Source organism: Plectropomus leopardus, chromosome 7, assembly GCF_026936395.1.
Source record: "Plectropomus leopardus strain MGB_pleo_1.0 chromosome 7, ASM2693639v1, whole genome shotgun sequence".
Lineage (NCBI taxonomy): Eukaryota > Metazoa > Chordata > Actinopteri > Perciformes > Serranidae > Plectropomus > Plectropomus leopardus.
The window spans coordinates 35,345,338-35,360,406 of record NC_142182.1 but is presented as its reverse complement, the minus strand read 5'-3'; the positions used below and the strand labels follow the sequence as shown (position 1 = coordinate 35,360,406).

The window sequence follows — 15,069 nt, the reverse complement described above, 5'->3', positions numbered from 1 at the left end:
GGACCTTTCATGTAGAAAATATGCTAATTCTTCGCCATTATTGTGCTAGTCATCTTGAGCAGCTCATATAAACTGTCAGATAAGCTGAAGGCAGCGGGCATTCTTCATTCATGTAATTCTCGAGCCACAAAGCTGCATTCACCAGTACTCGCACATATTAGACCTTTTTTTTTTTTTTTTTTTTACAAATTAGCTATATAAAAATATTTTTACTCTGACCAGCAGGAGGACTCCACTGCCACCACCTCACTACAGTAAGCAGAGGAGCTCCAGTGGTTGATGACACCTACCCCGGCTGTTTCTCTCGCACGTCAATTTGCGCGTCAGAGCAGTGGAATGAAGCGGAGTGCAGCAGAGCAGCTGCAGTGACTGTAGTGAGATCCCCCTCAGCGCTAACTGACAGCTCCGCTCCTAATTGCAGGTGAGCTATTTTTTATCTGACTTTAAAACTGGCTTAATTCAGATATCCTAGCTGCTCTTTTTCTGTCCCTTCGGGATGATAATGAGGCAAGTACCTTTAATCGGAGGAGGCGATGGAACCTGAGGAAATGAAAGAGGAGGAGCGTTTGAAGTTGTCTGCACTCCAGGATAACTGGCGTCTCTCTTTTTTCATCACCTGTGCTGTTTAGTAATGTATTCTCTAATATGATTTCTTATTCTTCATGCAGTTTAAGTGAATATAGAAGCTAAATAAAGCGGTCCTTTTCTGTCGTCAATTAAAGCCATTCGCTGTGCGTAATGTGCTAGGTATTCACGCAAGGCTGTTGTTAAGATGCCAGGTGCCACTAACGACCTGCACCTGCACTTTTGGCTGCATGCATAAAAAATCATACCAGTTGCTTTCTTTTCTCAGTTTGCACTGTTGAAGTTCCACTTGGAGATGCAGATGAAGAAGAAAGACACCATCTAGAAGCTGTATTGTCATTGCTTTTGACTTCGCTGCTCATTATGCTCCACCAGCTGGCAGATCAGACTTTGAATGGCAGCTGCCAGGCGGCCGCTTTACTGTGCAATAAGAGCGCCGATAAAGACGCGCTCCAGCTACCCACTTTCTCCACCGCGGCCAAAGTCCGAGTCATCATCACCTTCACCCTGTGCGTGGTGTCTGCCGTGTGCAACTTGATCGTGCTGTGGGCAGCCAGCAACGGTGGCAAGCGCAAGTCGCACGTCAGGATCCTCATAATGAACCTGACCGTGGCGGACCTGCTGGTGACTTTCATCGTGATGCCCGTGGACGCGGTGTGGAACATCACGGTGCAGTGGCAGGCGGGAGACGTCGCCTGCAGGCTGCTGATGTACCTGAAGCTGGTGGCGATGTACTCGTGCGCTTTTATAACTGTGGTCATTAGCTTGGATAGACAGTCTGCCATCCTCAATCCCCTGGGCATCAGCGAGGCCAAAAGGAAAAGCAAAATCATGTTGACTGTGGCCTGGACCATGAGCGTGTTTCTCTCGCTCCCACAGGTAAGAGATATACAGTCTGTTTGCTCTGTTACTGAAGTACAAATACCCATATTAAACGCCTGTGTTAAGCTATTATACCCGAGCAAGTTGTTTTGAGTTTTTTGAAAACATGGGAACAAAGTCAGTAAAAAAAATAAATAAATAAAAAAACTTTTAAGAAATGTACCACAAATTGAAAAAGTGACAAGAAAATTACCTTAAAATTAGTATTAAAAAGGTGGAAATTAAAAAAATAAATAAAGGAAAGGCCAAAAAAATATATTCATATTTGCTGTTGTTTTTTTCATTTTTGTTTTCAGATAATTTTCTTTTAATATTTAATTAATTCCTTGGTAATTTTTGGGCCATGTCTTGCTTGGTTTCAAAGGAGATACATGGTTTGTTTGCTCTGTAACTCAAGAACAACTCAATGTACTCTTATGGGGCTTCTTACCACATGACACCTTATGGTTGCACACATTTCTCATTACTGGCTCTTTATTCTTAAGAGAATCAAACCTTGTTGAAAAAGCAGATAAACAGTGTGTTGTCCTCCAGCTTGTTGAGTTTTGCAGAAAATAGGTGGTGAGGGAAGGTTAATCAAATAATTTGTAAAGTCTGCAGGAAACATGATGAAAGATTCAGGTAATCAAGGCAAAAATTGTTATGTTACTTAAGAAAAATGCAGCTAGCTCACTTAATCTACAGCTTGTAGAAGACACAGTGAAAATATTCAAATAGATAGATTTTGCTTTTCATCCACTTTGTCCAACAAAACACAAAAAGGTGCCCTTTGCCTCCATCTGTTGTGCTTATTAAATTAAGTTGCATTGTTAAAAAAAGGAGCTTACAATAACAATGGACATTTGCTCCAGCCCAAAGTCCTTGTCACTGATTACTAAAAAACATGAGATGAGGGGGGAAAAACGGATGAGAAATTCATCACAGTCCTTGAATTGGTTTTTACTGCTGAGCACAAATGAGGCTCACTTGAATCTAGTTGGATTTCTCATCAGGTGTAGCATGATGTCAAGGGATCATTGACCTGACAGTTTTTCAGGAGGTCTGCAAATATCAGGGATGCATATCTAGTGCCTCATTAGGTATAAGATCACCTTATTATTTCTTCAACTTTATCTAGAGTGACTGGACCACGCTGGGCTGAAAGAAGTCGAGATCTAATAACTATAGGGCCGTTTACAGGGCAACGTTTCTTGTATGAAATGATAAACTTTTCTTGCAGTTTGGCCTTTTGTTCACACAATTTCAGACACAGCATTTTGGGGGTAATAAAAACACAAGTTTGAAACCACGTTCCAGAGTCTAGTTTTTTGAAAACGCCACCCCTGAAGGGATCTTTGTTTTGCGCAGACAGTCGACTGTTTTTCTTACCCACAGGTGCATGAAAACATTCTACCCCATCCAGAACCCTTTTTGTAAAATGAGATATGGAGAGAGATGAATCACAAACTGTTGATGTAAGGAAAAGAAAAGTCCACCTGAGAAACATGTCCACAGCACAGGATAGAAACCCGCCAAAGTGGTGGGATCACAGTCTATCCACGTCAGATCAAATGGCATCACATTCACGAAAAGAAAATAAGCAGAAATTCTGCCTGACATTGGGAACAATATGTCTTTGAAAATACTTATATTTTTATTTATTTTTTATTTTTTTGTGACTGTGTTGTTATTTTAATTCATATTCAGTGCATTCCTGCACCATTTTATTGAAATGCAAATGTAAGTCTCGACATTTTTAGGGTCCAGTGGACTTTATTTTTCATTTTTAATGAATGGTCTGAGGCATCTTTTAATTCCTCTGCAATAATAAATCAGAACAAACTGACACATACACAGATTTACTTAAAACCTCTTTCCTTGAATTGTTAAAAAAGACATTGTTGGCATTATTTTTTTTACTTTTATCTAAAACTTTGCAGTATTGAATAACACTCCATCTATCTGCATCTGTGACCCAGTCAGATTAAAATTGCAGCCACTGCCACTTTTCTCTGATTCACATTTTTTGGCATGCATAGTCATTATTTTTAGGGCCACAGTGTTACAATAAAAAGTAACACTGCAGGTTTCATGACACCACAGCTCCCTGGTTTCTGATGTGGCCTGACCTTTTTTTCATCCATCCTCTGACACTGGATTTAACTACTTAGAGTCTAAACCACAGGTGACAGGAAAGCAAATTGCCACAAAGGCGACAATGATCACTGCAATCAGTGATGAAACAAAATCTACTTCACTAACTGTGGGACTTATTTTTAATTAAAAAATACTTAACAACACAGTAGTTTTGGGCCTTACACTGTGATTATGAGTATTCACATAAGTTCCTACAGATCATAAAGTTTTCGTAATGTTCTTCATGTGCTTGCACCATCTGAATGCAGACAGCTATCGAGAACCACTGACCTCTGAGAAATCCCTCTCTGCTGAGAAGCTTCTGCAAAGGTTATTTGAAGGCAAACAATTATTCCAAAAGCTTTCAGCTGTTTATTTTTGCACATTTGAGAGATCCAGGAACAAACCGCTTCACAGCGTCTTGCAAATAAATGTACTGCTGCATTGTTATCAGGTCCTAAGACTCTCATCAGACAGCAGAACAAAAACGAACTCAGAGCCTTTGATGTGTACAACTTAAAATTTAAAACCTTTTTGTGATGTCTACTTACTTTCAGGAAGAGCTCTAAATGTCAGATATACCTTCCAAACACCAAACAGCAGATAAATGCTCGCTAATGAAGATAGTGGAGTATTTAGCAGCAAAAAAAACCCTTAAGGGTTAAATTTATGTGCATTTTTTGCTCTTTTAATTCTTCAATTTTTGATAGTTTTGGCTGTGTTCATGCATATGGCATCAGTTTTGTGCAGGTTGTGTATTTTTGTTTAATCTTGGAATTTCAAGCTCAGCTCATAAAATAAGTTTTAACTACACTATGTAAACAACACTGTTAAATTCATATTGTTAAGTGCAAAAAAAGAAGAAAAGTGTTTATTTATCTATATTTGGCATCTGAAGAAAATACATGCTATTTCCACTAGGTGCACTGTCACAATCAGTGATGCTGCAAGTCATTGACATATCCCAGGCTGTGATGATAAAAAATCTACTTAGCATGTAGTATATTACAACAAATGAATTTATTGTGTTGGCAAAAGCTATGACTTTGTTGGCAAAAACAGCATCGAGTGAAAAAAAACCTCTCATGATTATCTTCCCTCTTGGCCTGCCAGTTATTTATTCCAGTTTATCTTTGTTTTATGCCACACTATACCCCAAACTTGAATAAATGAATTAAATGTTGAAAAATGGCAAAATGCTCTTTTAAGTGTTTTTTAGACACTCACTCATATCCCACAGGACACTATAGGGACTTTTATCTTCCGTATTGTAGACTTCCCTTAATCAATATTCATTGAAATACAGAGGATCATCCTTTTTTAGGAATAACTCCCAGCACTACAGTCAAAACTACATTATAATTATTTAAAAAAAAACAACAACATTTGAAACAATCTCTTTGCAAAGATGTCATTGATTAATTTACAATGCATTTTACTTTGTATTTTATCAACTTTGCATTGCTGTTTAATCTTTAAATTTTGATCAATTATGCAGTCTTTGTTTTCTCTTTTTCTCTTTTTATGAATGATTAGTATTAGTCATAGGGTAGGTATTTGCCTTCTAACCTGTCTTGCACAGTGTTTAAACTTTTTAATTGTCTTTTTCTGTCTTTTCTCTATACATATGTATGTATGTGCAAACTAACTCACTAACTAACCCTGATTACCCTAACCCTAACAAAAGAAGTATCTTGTCCGTAAAACATAATAACTTATTTCACTTATTTTACTCTCTCTCTCATGTATAGCTCCTTCTGTCCCATGTTGTATAACTTTAAAAATATAAATATTATTTATTTTATAAAAATAAATAATAGTAATAATAATAATAATAATAATAATAACAATAATAATAATAATAATAATAATAATAATAATAATAATAATAATAAGCATTATTATCATGATTACACAAATCATCTTTGGGGAGTTTAAGCCTCTGTATTTGTTTTGAATTTCACGCTGCTTATTTATCATTCTTTTCATTTTGGGTTTTTTGTAATTTTTTTCCAGCTCTGCAGTAATTTCAGAGCCTTAACTCCCTCCGCCTGTCCTCCTGTCAGCAGATTCACTCCAACTGCTAATCCTCACTCTGTTGTTTCTCATCTCCCCATTACCTCCCTGGTATACATACTCGTCCACGTTTGCCAGCTCCCTGCCAGTTTGTCTCTGTGCTACATCTCTCAGATTTCCAGCATTTAAAATACTTTTTGCATCCTCTGTTTCTGTTTTGTACATGTGCCCTCTGAGTCATGCTCATGGGTTCTCTGAACTGTGACGGAGTATCTGACCACATGCTTATTACTGTCCGTGCAGGATCACAGGGTCAATTCTAAGGGTTGACTTTAACCTTTTCTTCACACTGGCTGATGTGGCAAGTGGTTTTCTACAGTTAGTAGCCACAGTTCTGTTTGTGAGAAATCATATTCATCATATTCTGTGCTACAATTTAGTCAAACATCTATCTGTACAGCCCATTTAAATGTGAAATGACAAAAGCACAACATAAACACCTAAATCAAGACAACAATAATGCATAACACTATGGTCATTGAATATTTAGCTGTGATAAGTTTGTGCGTTAACTCTTTTTTAATTTAGGTCTAAATACATGATGAGCCAACTGGTTTCTGTCCAGTCATATTTTTCACATGTTTGTGTCTCTATCTGCCATATATGGACTGTTACTCTGGATAAAACACTGAAGGCTAAAACACTTCTACAATAAATCCCCATTAACACTGTAAGCAGAAGCAAAACATGCTCTTACATTTCTTAATTGGGTGCATATTCTTTTTTCTGACTCACTTCTTTTGACTCTGCTGTATGTGAGATGTACTGTAGCTCTGAAGCAACAAAAAATATCCACTGCAGCAATATAAACAACACATGTACCCTCACTCTTGGTAAATCTGTCGCACATGTGAGTGCAAATATAGGTCACTGAAAGCCCAAATACTGAAAAACACATATTTTTTCAATCTCTTTCATCTACTTTTTCCAATTAAAATTCCCATACATATAGCATAAAGGTTGAAAAAGATTCCGACTGACAGCATTATATACTGCATATTCTGTATCAGCATGTTCCAACATTTCATCGAAGCTACAGTATATGGTATTTGCCTTGAATTAAATCTTTATACCTAAGACTCATTTCTCTGCACTGCTTAAATGAAAACATTGCAGGTATTCTTAGGATCACTTCATATATATTTCTCCAGATTTATATATCATTTTCATGATACATTTGGTATTTTTCCTCTTCACTATATTAAAAGAAAGATGAATTGGAACATACCTTGGCCAGTAATGATTATGTACGGACTGAGAGTGAATGACAGTGAGATTGAAGAGGTAAAGAAAAGAAAAGAAAAGAAAAGAAAAAAGAATACTTATTTGTACCAAGGTGAGGATAGTCACATTGCAGCTATTCAGCTATTTATATCCTTCCCTACACACGTTGTTATGGCTTCCATTGCATACTGACTGTGACTGACAAGTACTTATCAAGTTAAAGCGTCAGAGTTGGAAGTGGTTAGGACTACAGCAAAGAGGTAGAGCTAGTACAAGATATTCTCAGACAATAAAGTGGTAAATTTATGAGAAAAATCTCACAACGCCAGAAAGTCAGATGAAGTAGCTTTAAGAGCAACATAGTCCGTGGAAATGGTGATATGTGGTGGATGAGTGGGCACACACAAGAGACAGGGGTTTGAGTCATGTGAGTCAATGTTGGCTCATGATTTTTAGACTTAGTTGACTAACTTGTTGAAATCCATAGTTGTCATGTCCATTTAAAGGCTTTTGAACTTTTGCAAAACAGCATGCCTTGAACTTTTTTGGTTTTGACTTTCCTGACAAAAAAATAACAAGTCTAACCTTTCCTTCCTTTTTGCCATCTATTGGATGCCAGCATCATGTTTTAATGGAAGTATGAGGCCAGTGGAGTTTACATTTTAAAATGGACATATCTATTTTCGTGAATCGAGTATAAATGAGCGTTAAATCGGCTGAATGAAGGCTTTGTACATGAGCTTTATCAGAAAAGCTGAATACACTCAGTCATCTTAACATTATTTATTGATGTTGCTAGGAAACCCAGGAATATACACGTGTGGTGGAAATAGCCAGCATGTTCTCATCTCAACCCGTCACACAATGCTGCTCTGTAAGTGACATGAAGGGAACTCCAGACTCCCGCGCAAAAGTCAGTTGTTTGTGGGATCCTCTACCTCCTCACACACCCGCCCTATAAGCACAATCGCACTCCTTATATTAAGTGGTTATCAGCACTGTTATAAGTGCATTGTAGCTGTAACAATCTTTCAGCATTACAGGTGCATGTGTGTCTTTTAGCGTTACAGGTACATGCATGTCTTTCAGCGTTACAGGTGCATGCAACCGGTTCTGTCCAGCTGCATCCTCAAGTGCACATTGCACATTGCATGTGGATGTGCGGTGCTGGCCAAACGTCTGCCAGCTTATGATAACAACACCATTGGTTCTGTCTGAGCGCATTCCCATCTGACGTCATCTGGCCGCGTTCTGCTTGGACGCAGACGGTGGCTTTTGGCGTCAAGCTAGTACGCCAAAAGCACTGACAGAGTGGTGCTATTTCACGAGTTGGAAGTGAAAACGGGCTGAAATTGTGACGTTACACATTTGGCTATGGACAGCTTAAACAGAGACGTCTCTGTCATAAACATGTTTGATTATTGGAAACCTACATTTTGTTTTATTTTGACCCTTTCCTCTGGACCGGGAAGTGCACTGACTGGCTAGCCTTTGACTCTCCACACCAAAAAGGTTTATTCTTAAAAATTAAGAATACTATGTTCAGTCTAAGCTCCATAGGCTATACTGATAAACACAGTATGCTGGAGGAAAAATGGGAGACTTGCTTATAAAGCAGACTCATCCACATACTGCTCCTGCCTGCTGCACAGCTCAGCCTTCGCATTACGTTTATCTTCATTTTGATATCTGAGGGCCTAAAACAAACTGCACTAAATATCTTAATCAAATGAAATAGCCATGAGCAATGCTGGAATGATTTCTATATTCTCAGTTCAGACACTGCTAGGTATTTTAAAAAGTCATGTGTGAGCCTTGAGGTTTTACTTCTCTTTAGATTTAGAGTCTGCTCTCAGTTGAAATGATAACATTTGTACAATATGCATATATAAAACAGTTTGCAAGTATGTTATCTTTTGCTTGTAATGGCTTTAGCCTGTGTCATTATCATGACAAACCTGTGAAACTGTTGACCAAAGTTGTAACAACAATGTTATGTTGTGTTTTCAACAAGAACGTAATTAGGCACCAACTTTAACACTCCTTTAGGGCTGCTTCATTTGTCCACAATATTGCAATTACTGTCCTGTATTTTCACAGATTACCATCAAATGGGCCTAAGTACAACAATTTATTTCACTCACTTATATCACTGACAATATGATTTATGTATTTACATGCTGAAAATATAAACAGGTGAAACAGGTGAGGTGACACTTTAAATAATTTTTTAAATGCTGGGAAGGGAGTAATGTTTTTTGATTGGCTTAGTGGAGGGACAGTTGACTTTAAGTGGTTGTATTTTCTAAAATCATACCAATTATCACATCGCAAAACTGTGAAACGTGCTAATTTATGGTAACGGGAGAGTCATGCACTCATCAGCTAACCTCCTCCAACCCTTATTTGCCTGAATCTGGCTCATAGACCATCTACGCTAAAGTTTGTTTGAAAGTTTCTTATTGAAGGACACTTTGGCACCCGGTACATCTTAGACCAATAGCTCTACCTTCTGAGCCTCCCCTTGGTACACTCAAGTTTGCTTTGTGTGTTTTTTTCAAGTGTGCTTTCTGTTTGGCTAAAGTGGCTCCTTGCTTCTTGCTTCTTGCTGGGATGCTGAGATGGAAGAATTTTTATTTTCTAAATTGGGCTCGATCCAGCGTCATCATGAGGAGACGGCAATTACTCATGATGCACAGAGTCTCCACTTTCCTACCATATGGTAAAGTAATTGACATTTGATACTGATCACATGTCTGTAACTGTCAGGGAATGTGATGAATAGAAATAACTAAGAAACAATTAAATGGGTTCATTGCAGACGGGACTGATTGGACACGTGGCAGCAATCACAATTAGCTTTGATTGCTCTAAATGGAATTGCTAAGTTGTCTGTGAAAGTAAGTCTTTAAGTCCTTTGGGCGGCTGTGGTATAGGAGGTAGAGCAGGTCGCTCAATATATCAAACTACCCGTGGGCAACATACTGAGCTCCAAACTGCTCTTGATGGCTTTGATGTCAATGTTTGTGTGCTTGTGAATGTTTAAACTATAGACTGTATATAAAGATGGACCACATGTACCCAATAACCGCATTATGCTTAAGTGAAGCTAGTTCCTACCAAAACACTAGCCCAACCAATTGCAAGCAGCTCTACTGAATACCAGCCCATGGATTGGCTGTCACAGCTGTCAATCATGGGGGAAAATCCCCTTTTTGTAGAATAAAAAACTGATTTAAACTAAACTTATCATAAACAACAACAACATACAAACACTTGAAGAAACATCAGGGTGATGAGAACTACTTTCAGTGACAGAAACCATCTTTGGGGAAAATTTATTTGGCATGTACTTTGAGTTTTTAGTTTTGCCTATGTCCCATTCACTAACACAAAGGGACGGGATTTATGACCTGTACTGCAGACAGACACCAGGAGGTGATCCAGATGTTTAAGCTTCACTTTGGGGGAGCTGTCATGTCGTCCATCTTTATATACAGACTATGGTTCAAACTGAGCAGCAGATGGTACCTTGTATGGTAGCCTGCAGTGTTTAAATGTGTATGTAAATGGGGTAAATGTGACAGTAGTGTAAAATCACTTTGAGTGGCTGCAAGACTTTGAGCATTTACCATTTACTCAAAGACTGATGCCGGATAATAGGGGCCTAATTTTATCCTTGACTATGCAGCTGTGTGTGAGAAATATTAGGATCACTATTTTTTTCATGTGTTTTCATGAATCTATATACATGTAATATTATATATTGTTGTTAGATATTAAAAAGTGCCCCCAAATAGCTATGATTAGCAAATGCTTACATTATTACAATCCTGCAATATTATAAATAGGACAGTATTCCACAGCAGCCTGGCTGTTCACTTACTATCCCATTGGTTCAGCTGACAAGTCAATAATCTGATTGATCAGATGTTACCATTTGGAGAAAAAGAAAAATAACTTAAACATAGTAGCTTCTTTGGAAGCATCCTCTGTCCTTGGACCTGTCTCATTTGTCTATTTTGTGCCTCCTTGACTCCTCTCTCATCCGTCCTCCTGCCTCCTGCCAACTTTTCTATGCTCTTGGAAGATGTTTCACTCTAAAATGCATCTCAAGGAGAGAGTGACGAGAGGGAGACGAGACTTGCTGGAGGAGCTATGGACGAGGATGCAGGTGTATCTTTTGCGGAAGTCTTTCTGGCACCTGTGACATGTAGAAGAGGCATGACATACAGCTAATGATGCAGCTATATGTGTGTAAATCACCAGTTTAATCATGAGTCCATATTATAGCCTATTGTTTGGACAATGAGATGATACATGCCAATATCACAACATGTTTCACAGTAAGAGGGGTTGTGATCAATATGGGACAATACCAGAAAGTATCCTCAGAAGGCGGTTCTCATTTACCCTCAAATTGCACAAATTGAAATTGAGAATATGAAATACACCTAATAGAAACATGTCAATTTCTGAAAAACTCCTTTTTATCACAAAATAGTTTTTATGCTCACATGAGGTGTTATTTAAGGTGATTTAAAAAAGCAAATTTTCAAAACTGCAATGGAAACACTTTTTATGGGTCACATGATGCTATGGCTATGTGCTTGTCAGTAGAAACTGGCTCCCTCATGATGCAGCAGGAGCTACAAGAGCTGCTGTTGCATCACATAACTCTTTAAAAGTTGAGTGGATCATCCAGAAGTTTGAATCCACAATTCTTCCGTGAAATCGTGGACTATCACCTCCCAGAAATTCCTCATATGTGGCTGCTCTTAAGTATAAGGTGCTCGCCTTTCCATTATTGCTCCATAACACGCTTACAACGCCTTGGATTAAAAATAATGACGGCTAGTGCAGTGGCTGCAGTAGAAATAAAGGTAATGTTTTGAATATCTACTACCATGCTTCTTGGAATGTTATCGTGAGAGAAGTCGCAGAATATCACTCAGTGGAAACAGTCATCTTGCAATTGTGTTTTTCTTAACTTTTCAAAAAATATCTCTTAAACTTTGTGCAAAATCTAAAATGGAAACCTTGGCTGCTAACCTTTAAGTGTGTGGTACTGGGCCCTGTTTGAATGCTTAGGAAGGAGGTGCGCTTGGATAGAAATGGTGATACAGCTGTGAAATGGGAATTTCAAAATAAAGGCGTATCTTAAATACAATGATATATGTCCATGTTTTCACTTTGCATCGATGATAGCATACTTGCATCATGATGGTTTCAACCCAGATGGATACATCGTTACATCCCGAGATGTAGCTGTGCTACACATCATATTTATTTTAAAATGCTTTAAAATAAAAGCTCTGAGGAACAGATGTCTCATTTTTAAAAGTGCGTTTTGCCTTGACCCTTTTCTTCTCATGTCTCCTCCTCCACTTACATCTCAGGTGGGAAAGACAAGGTGAGAATAGGAATCAAGGATGTACAAACTGAGAAATGAGAAGAGGGGCTTGTAAATTCTGAGAGTCATTTAAGGAATCTGCACTTTTTTGATGATTGTGTTGAGTTCCAGGTCTCTGGGGGAATAATAGCTAAATGTCAAGAACCTCTTCTGTCTGTCTGACTGATTTGGACTAACCACAAAACTCCTCTTGTCTTTTCATGCAGATGTTTATATTTCACAATGTGACTATCACAGTCCCAGAGAACTTCACCCAGTGCACCACCCACGGCAGCTTCGTCCAGCACTGGCAGGAGACCCTCTACAACATGTTCACCTTTGTGTGTCTTTTCCTCCTGCCTTTGGTCATCATGATCTTTTGCTACACACGCATCCTCATTGAGATATCCAGCCGCATGGCCCGGGGGAATTGTAAGTGTTGTGTTTTCTCCAAAATCTGCACTCAAAATATGTTTTCAGTCTATTTGAATAGACTATTTGTGACAAAGATTGTGTTTTCTCCCAGTGGTGTCCAGAGATGTTCATCTCCGCCGTTCCCACAACAACATCCCTAAAGCTCGGATGAGGACTCTTAAAATGAGCATTGTCATTGTAACATCATTCATCGTCTGCTGGACCCCATACTACCTGCTGGGCCTGTGGTACTGGTTATTTCCTGAAAAAATGGAGGAAACAGTCTCTCATTCACTGACTCATATGCTGTTTATCTTTGGCCTATTCAACGCCTGTCTAGACCCCATCACTTATGGGCTGTTTACCATCCATCTTCACCAGGGTGCAAAGAGATGCTGTCCAACATCAAACACACGGACTGAACTAGAAAACAACTCTTGTCTCGTACACATGACTCGCCTGTCGCCTCAAAGGCAGAAAGCCTTGAGTGGCCATAGTACAGACAAAGAGGAGGGAAGTGACAACAACAGCATCAAAAGTGCCTCAAGGCCAATCATCCCATTTAGCAAGATATAATGAAAAGAATCTCTGCTCTTAGTCAGCTTTGAGTTTAGTCTTTTCAAGCGATGATATTTCAATGAAACTGCTTTGAAAAGAGGAAGCTCCATAAAAATAAAGTGCTCTTTCATCAGACAAATATGTTCATTGTTGCTCCGCTGATCCAAACGATGGTGTATTTTAGCTCTGCCTTGGTTTATTCATCCTGCACCTCTGATGACATGGATCAGATTTTTGCAAAACACTGCGGAGTGTAGCATTTTCAAAGATTACCATAACTGACTGAGGGTGATGCTGTACATCACAGGGGTTATCTCACTCACTGCTGATTGGATTTTAATGAAGCTTAAAGACTCAAGTGGGACAACTTTGAGACAAATTTTATGCTATGTTCACACTGGATGCAGAAGTACCCTGATAAACTAACTGTCGCACAGCCGCCTCTCAGCTGCGGCCTGGATGTTCACCACAGAAGTGCATAAGCGACTCTGCTCTTCTGTGACTCTGTTGTATTTACATTAGGAGCTCTGTCTCTGTTTGCTTGCGTTTCTGTTTGTTTGTGTGTGTCCGCTTGTCTCTCTCCCTCTCTGTTAGACACAACTGACAAGCATTTAGAGGCATGAGATGCATATTCTATCACTTTTCATTATCAGATCCTTTACATCGTATCAAATATGTTCTTAATATTACCAGTGATACATAATCAGTGTGTTTTCTTACCTGATTCACTCACGGCTTTTGGAATGAATAGACCAGACACTAAAAGTATTGCTGCAGATTGCTAGTTGGCCATGGAGTTCGGGTCTATGTCCACCATGTGTCCTGGGTAAAAAGTCCAACTGGTTAACATGAGCACACTAAGGAAGTGGGCGGTGCTCCTTGGAAAATCATTGCACCTGGCAGCACTTCCACGTCTAGTGTGAACCAGATATTATCCCAGTCTCTGGAATAAAAGTTTGTCATTGTATGTTTCTTATTGGCCATAACTGCTTATCTTCTCAGGGGTCACGGGGAGGCTGGAGCCTACCCCAGCTGTCATTATGCGAGAGGCAGGTACACCCTGGACAGGTCGCCAGACTGTCGCAGGGCAGACAACCATTCATGCGGCCAATTTAGATTCACCTATTAACATGCATGTCTTTGGACTGTAGGAGAAAGATGGAGAACCCACACTGACATGAGAGGATGCAAGCTCCACACAGAAGGGCCTCCTCATCCAACTTTGCCCAAACCTGGGTTTGAATCTGTGAGGCAACTGTGCTAATCACTACACCACCGTGCTACCCATTATTTTGTAGTATGTTTAAAGCAAACCCCATATGTGTCACATTTACATTTTTTATAGAAGTTTAGATTTAATTTATATGAGCTGAGTTGGGTTGCCAAGCAGCAGAATACTGTTTGGGCCCAAAAAAAGCAGGTATTTTTTAAGAAGCGTTCAAGACATTTCTAGCCATGTGTGTTGCAACCAAACAGTGTATTCTAAGCCAAAACATAATTTTTACTTAACCAAGTGGTTTTGTGCCTACACCTATCCACACAATAACCACAGGATAGTCACAATATAAATTTGAAAACTGAAACATAAAAAAAAAAAAAATCAACATATCCACTATGCCAGGCCTGGCCAACCCGCGGCTCCCGAGCTGCATGCGGCTCTTTAGCCAGTTTCATGAGGCTCTTACGTCCATGTTGAATTTTGTGTTTGTGTTTTTTTTATGGTACGTGCATCTCATGTGCATGAGCGTTTACGTAAATGATTTGGAGGGAAAAAAACGTTGAGTAGTGTAGGCCTACCAAGTTTCGCTCTCAAAATGGCAGGG

The 15,069-nt window shown here is 39.1% G+C and overlaps 1 protein-coding gene across 1 annotated transcript; it reads left to right on the top strand.

Annotated features, from left to right (window-relative positions):
* The first annotated feature begins 281 nt into the window (after positions 1–281).
* On the top strand, positions 282–14,765 carry gnrhr4 (gonadotropin releasing hormone receptor 4). Its single transcript, XM_088080600.1, has 4 exons — positions 282–421; positions 854–1,464; positions 12,502–12,706; positions 12,801–14,765. The coding sequence occupies exons 2-4, from the start codon at positions 949–951 to the stop codon at positions 13,262–13,264; spliced, it is 1,185 nt and encodes a 394-aa protein (XP_087936726.1). The 5' UTR covers positions 282–421; positions 854–948; the 3' UTR covers positions 13,265–14,765.
* Positions 14,766–15,069: the final 304 nt, after the last annotated feature.

Bases quoted from the DNA above. Each gene is read 5' to 3' on its own strand.
- gnrhr4 (XM_088080600.1), top strand. From the start codon at position 949: ATGCTCCACCAGCTGGCAGATCAGACTTTGAATGGCAGCTGCCAGGCG. The intron at 1,465-12,501 runs GTAAGAGATATA...CTTTTCATGCAG, and splicing joins TGTTTCTCTCGCTCCCACAG to ATGTTTATATTTCACAATGT. The intron at 12,707-12,800 runs GTAAGTGTTGTG...GTTTTCTCCCAG, and splicing joins CCGCATGGCCCGGGGGAATT to TGGTGTCCAGAGATGTTCAT.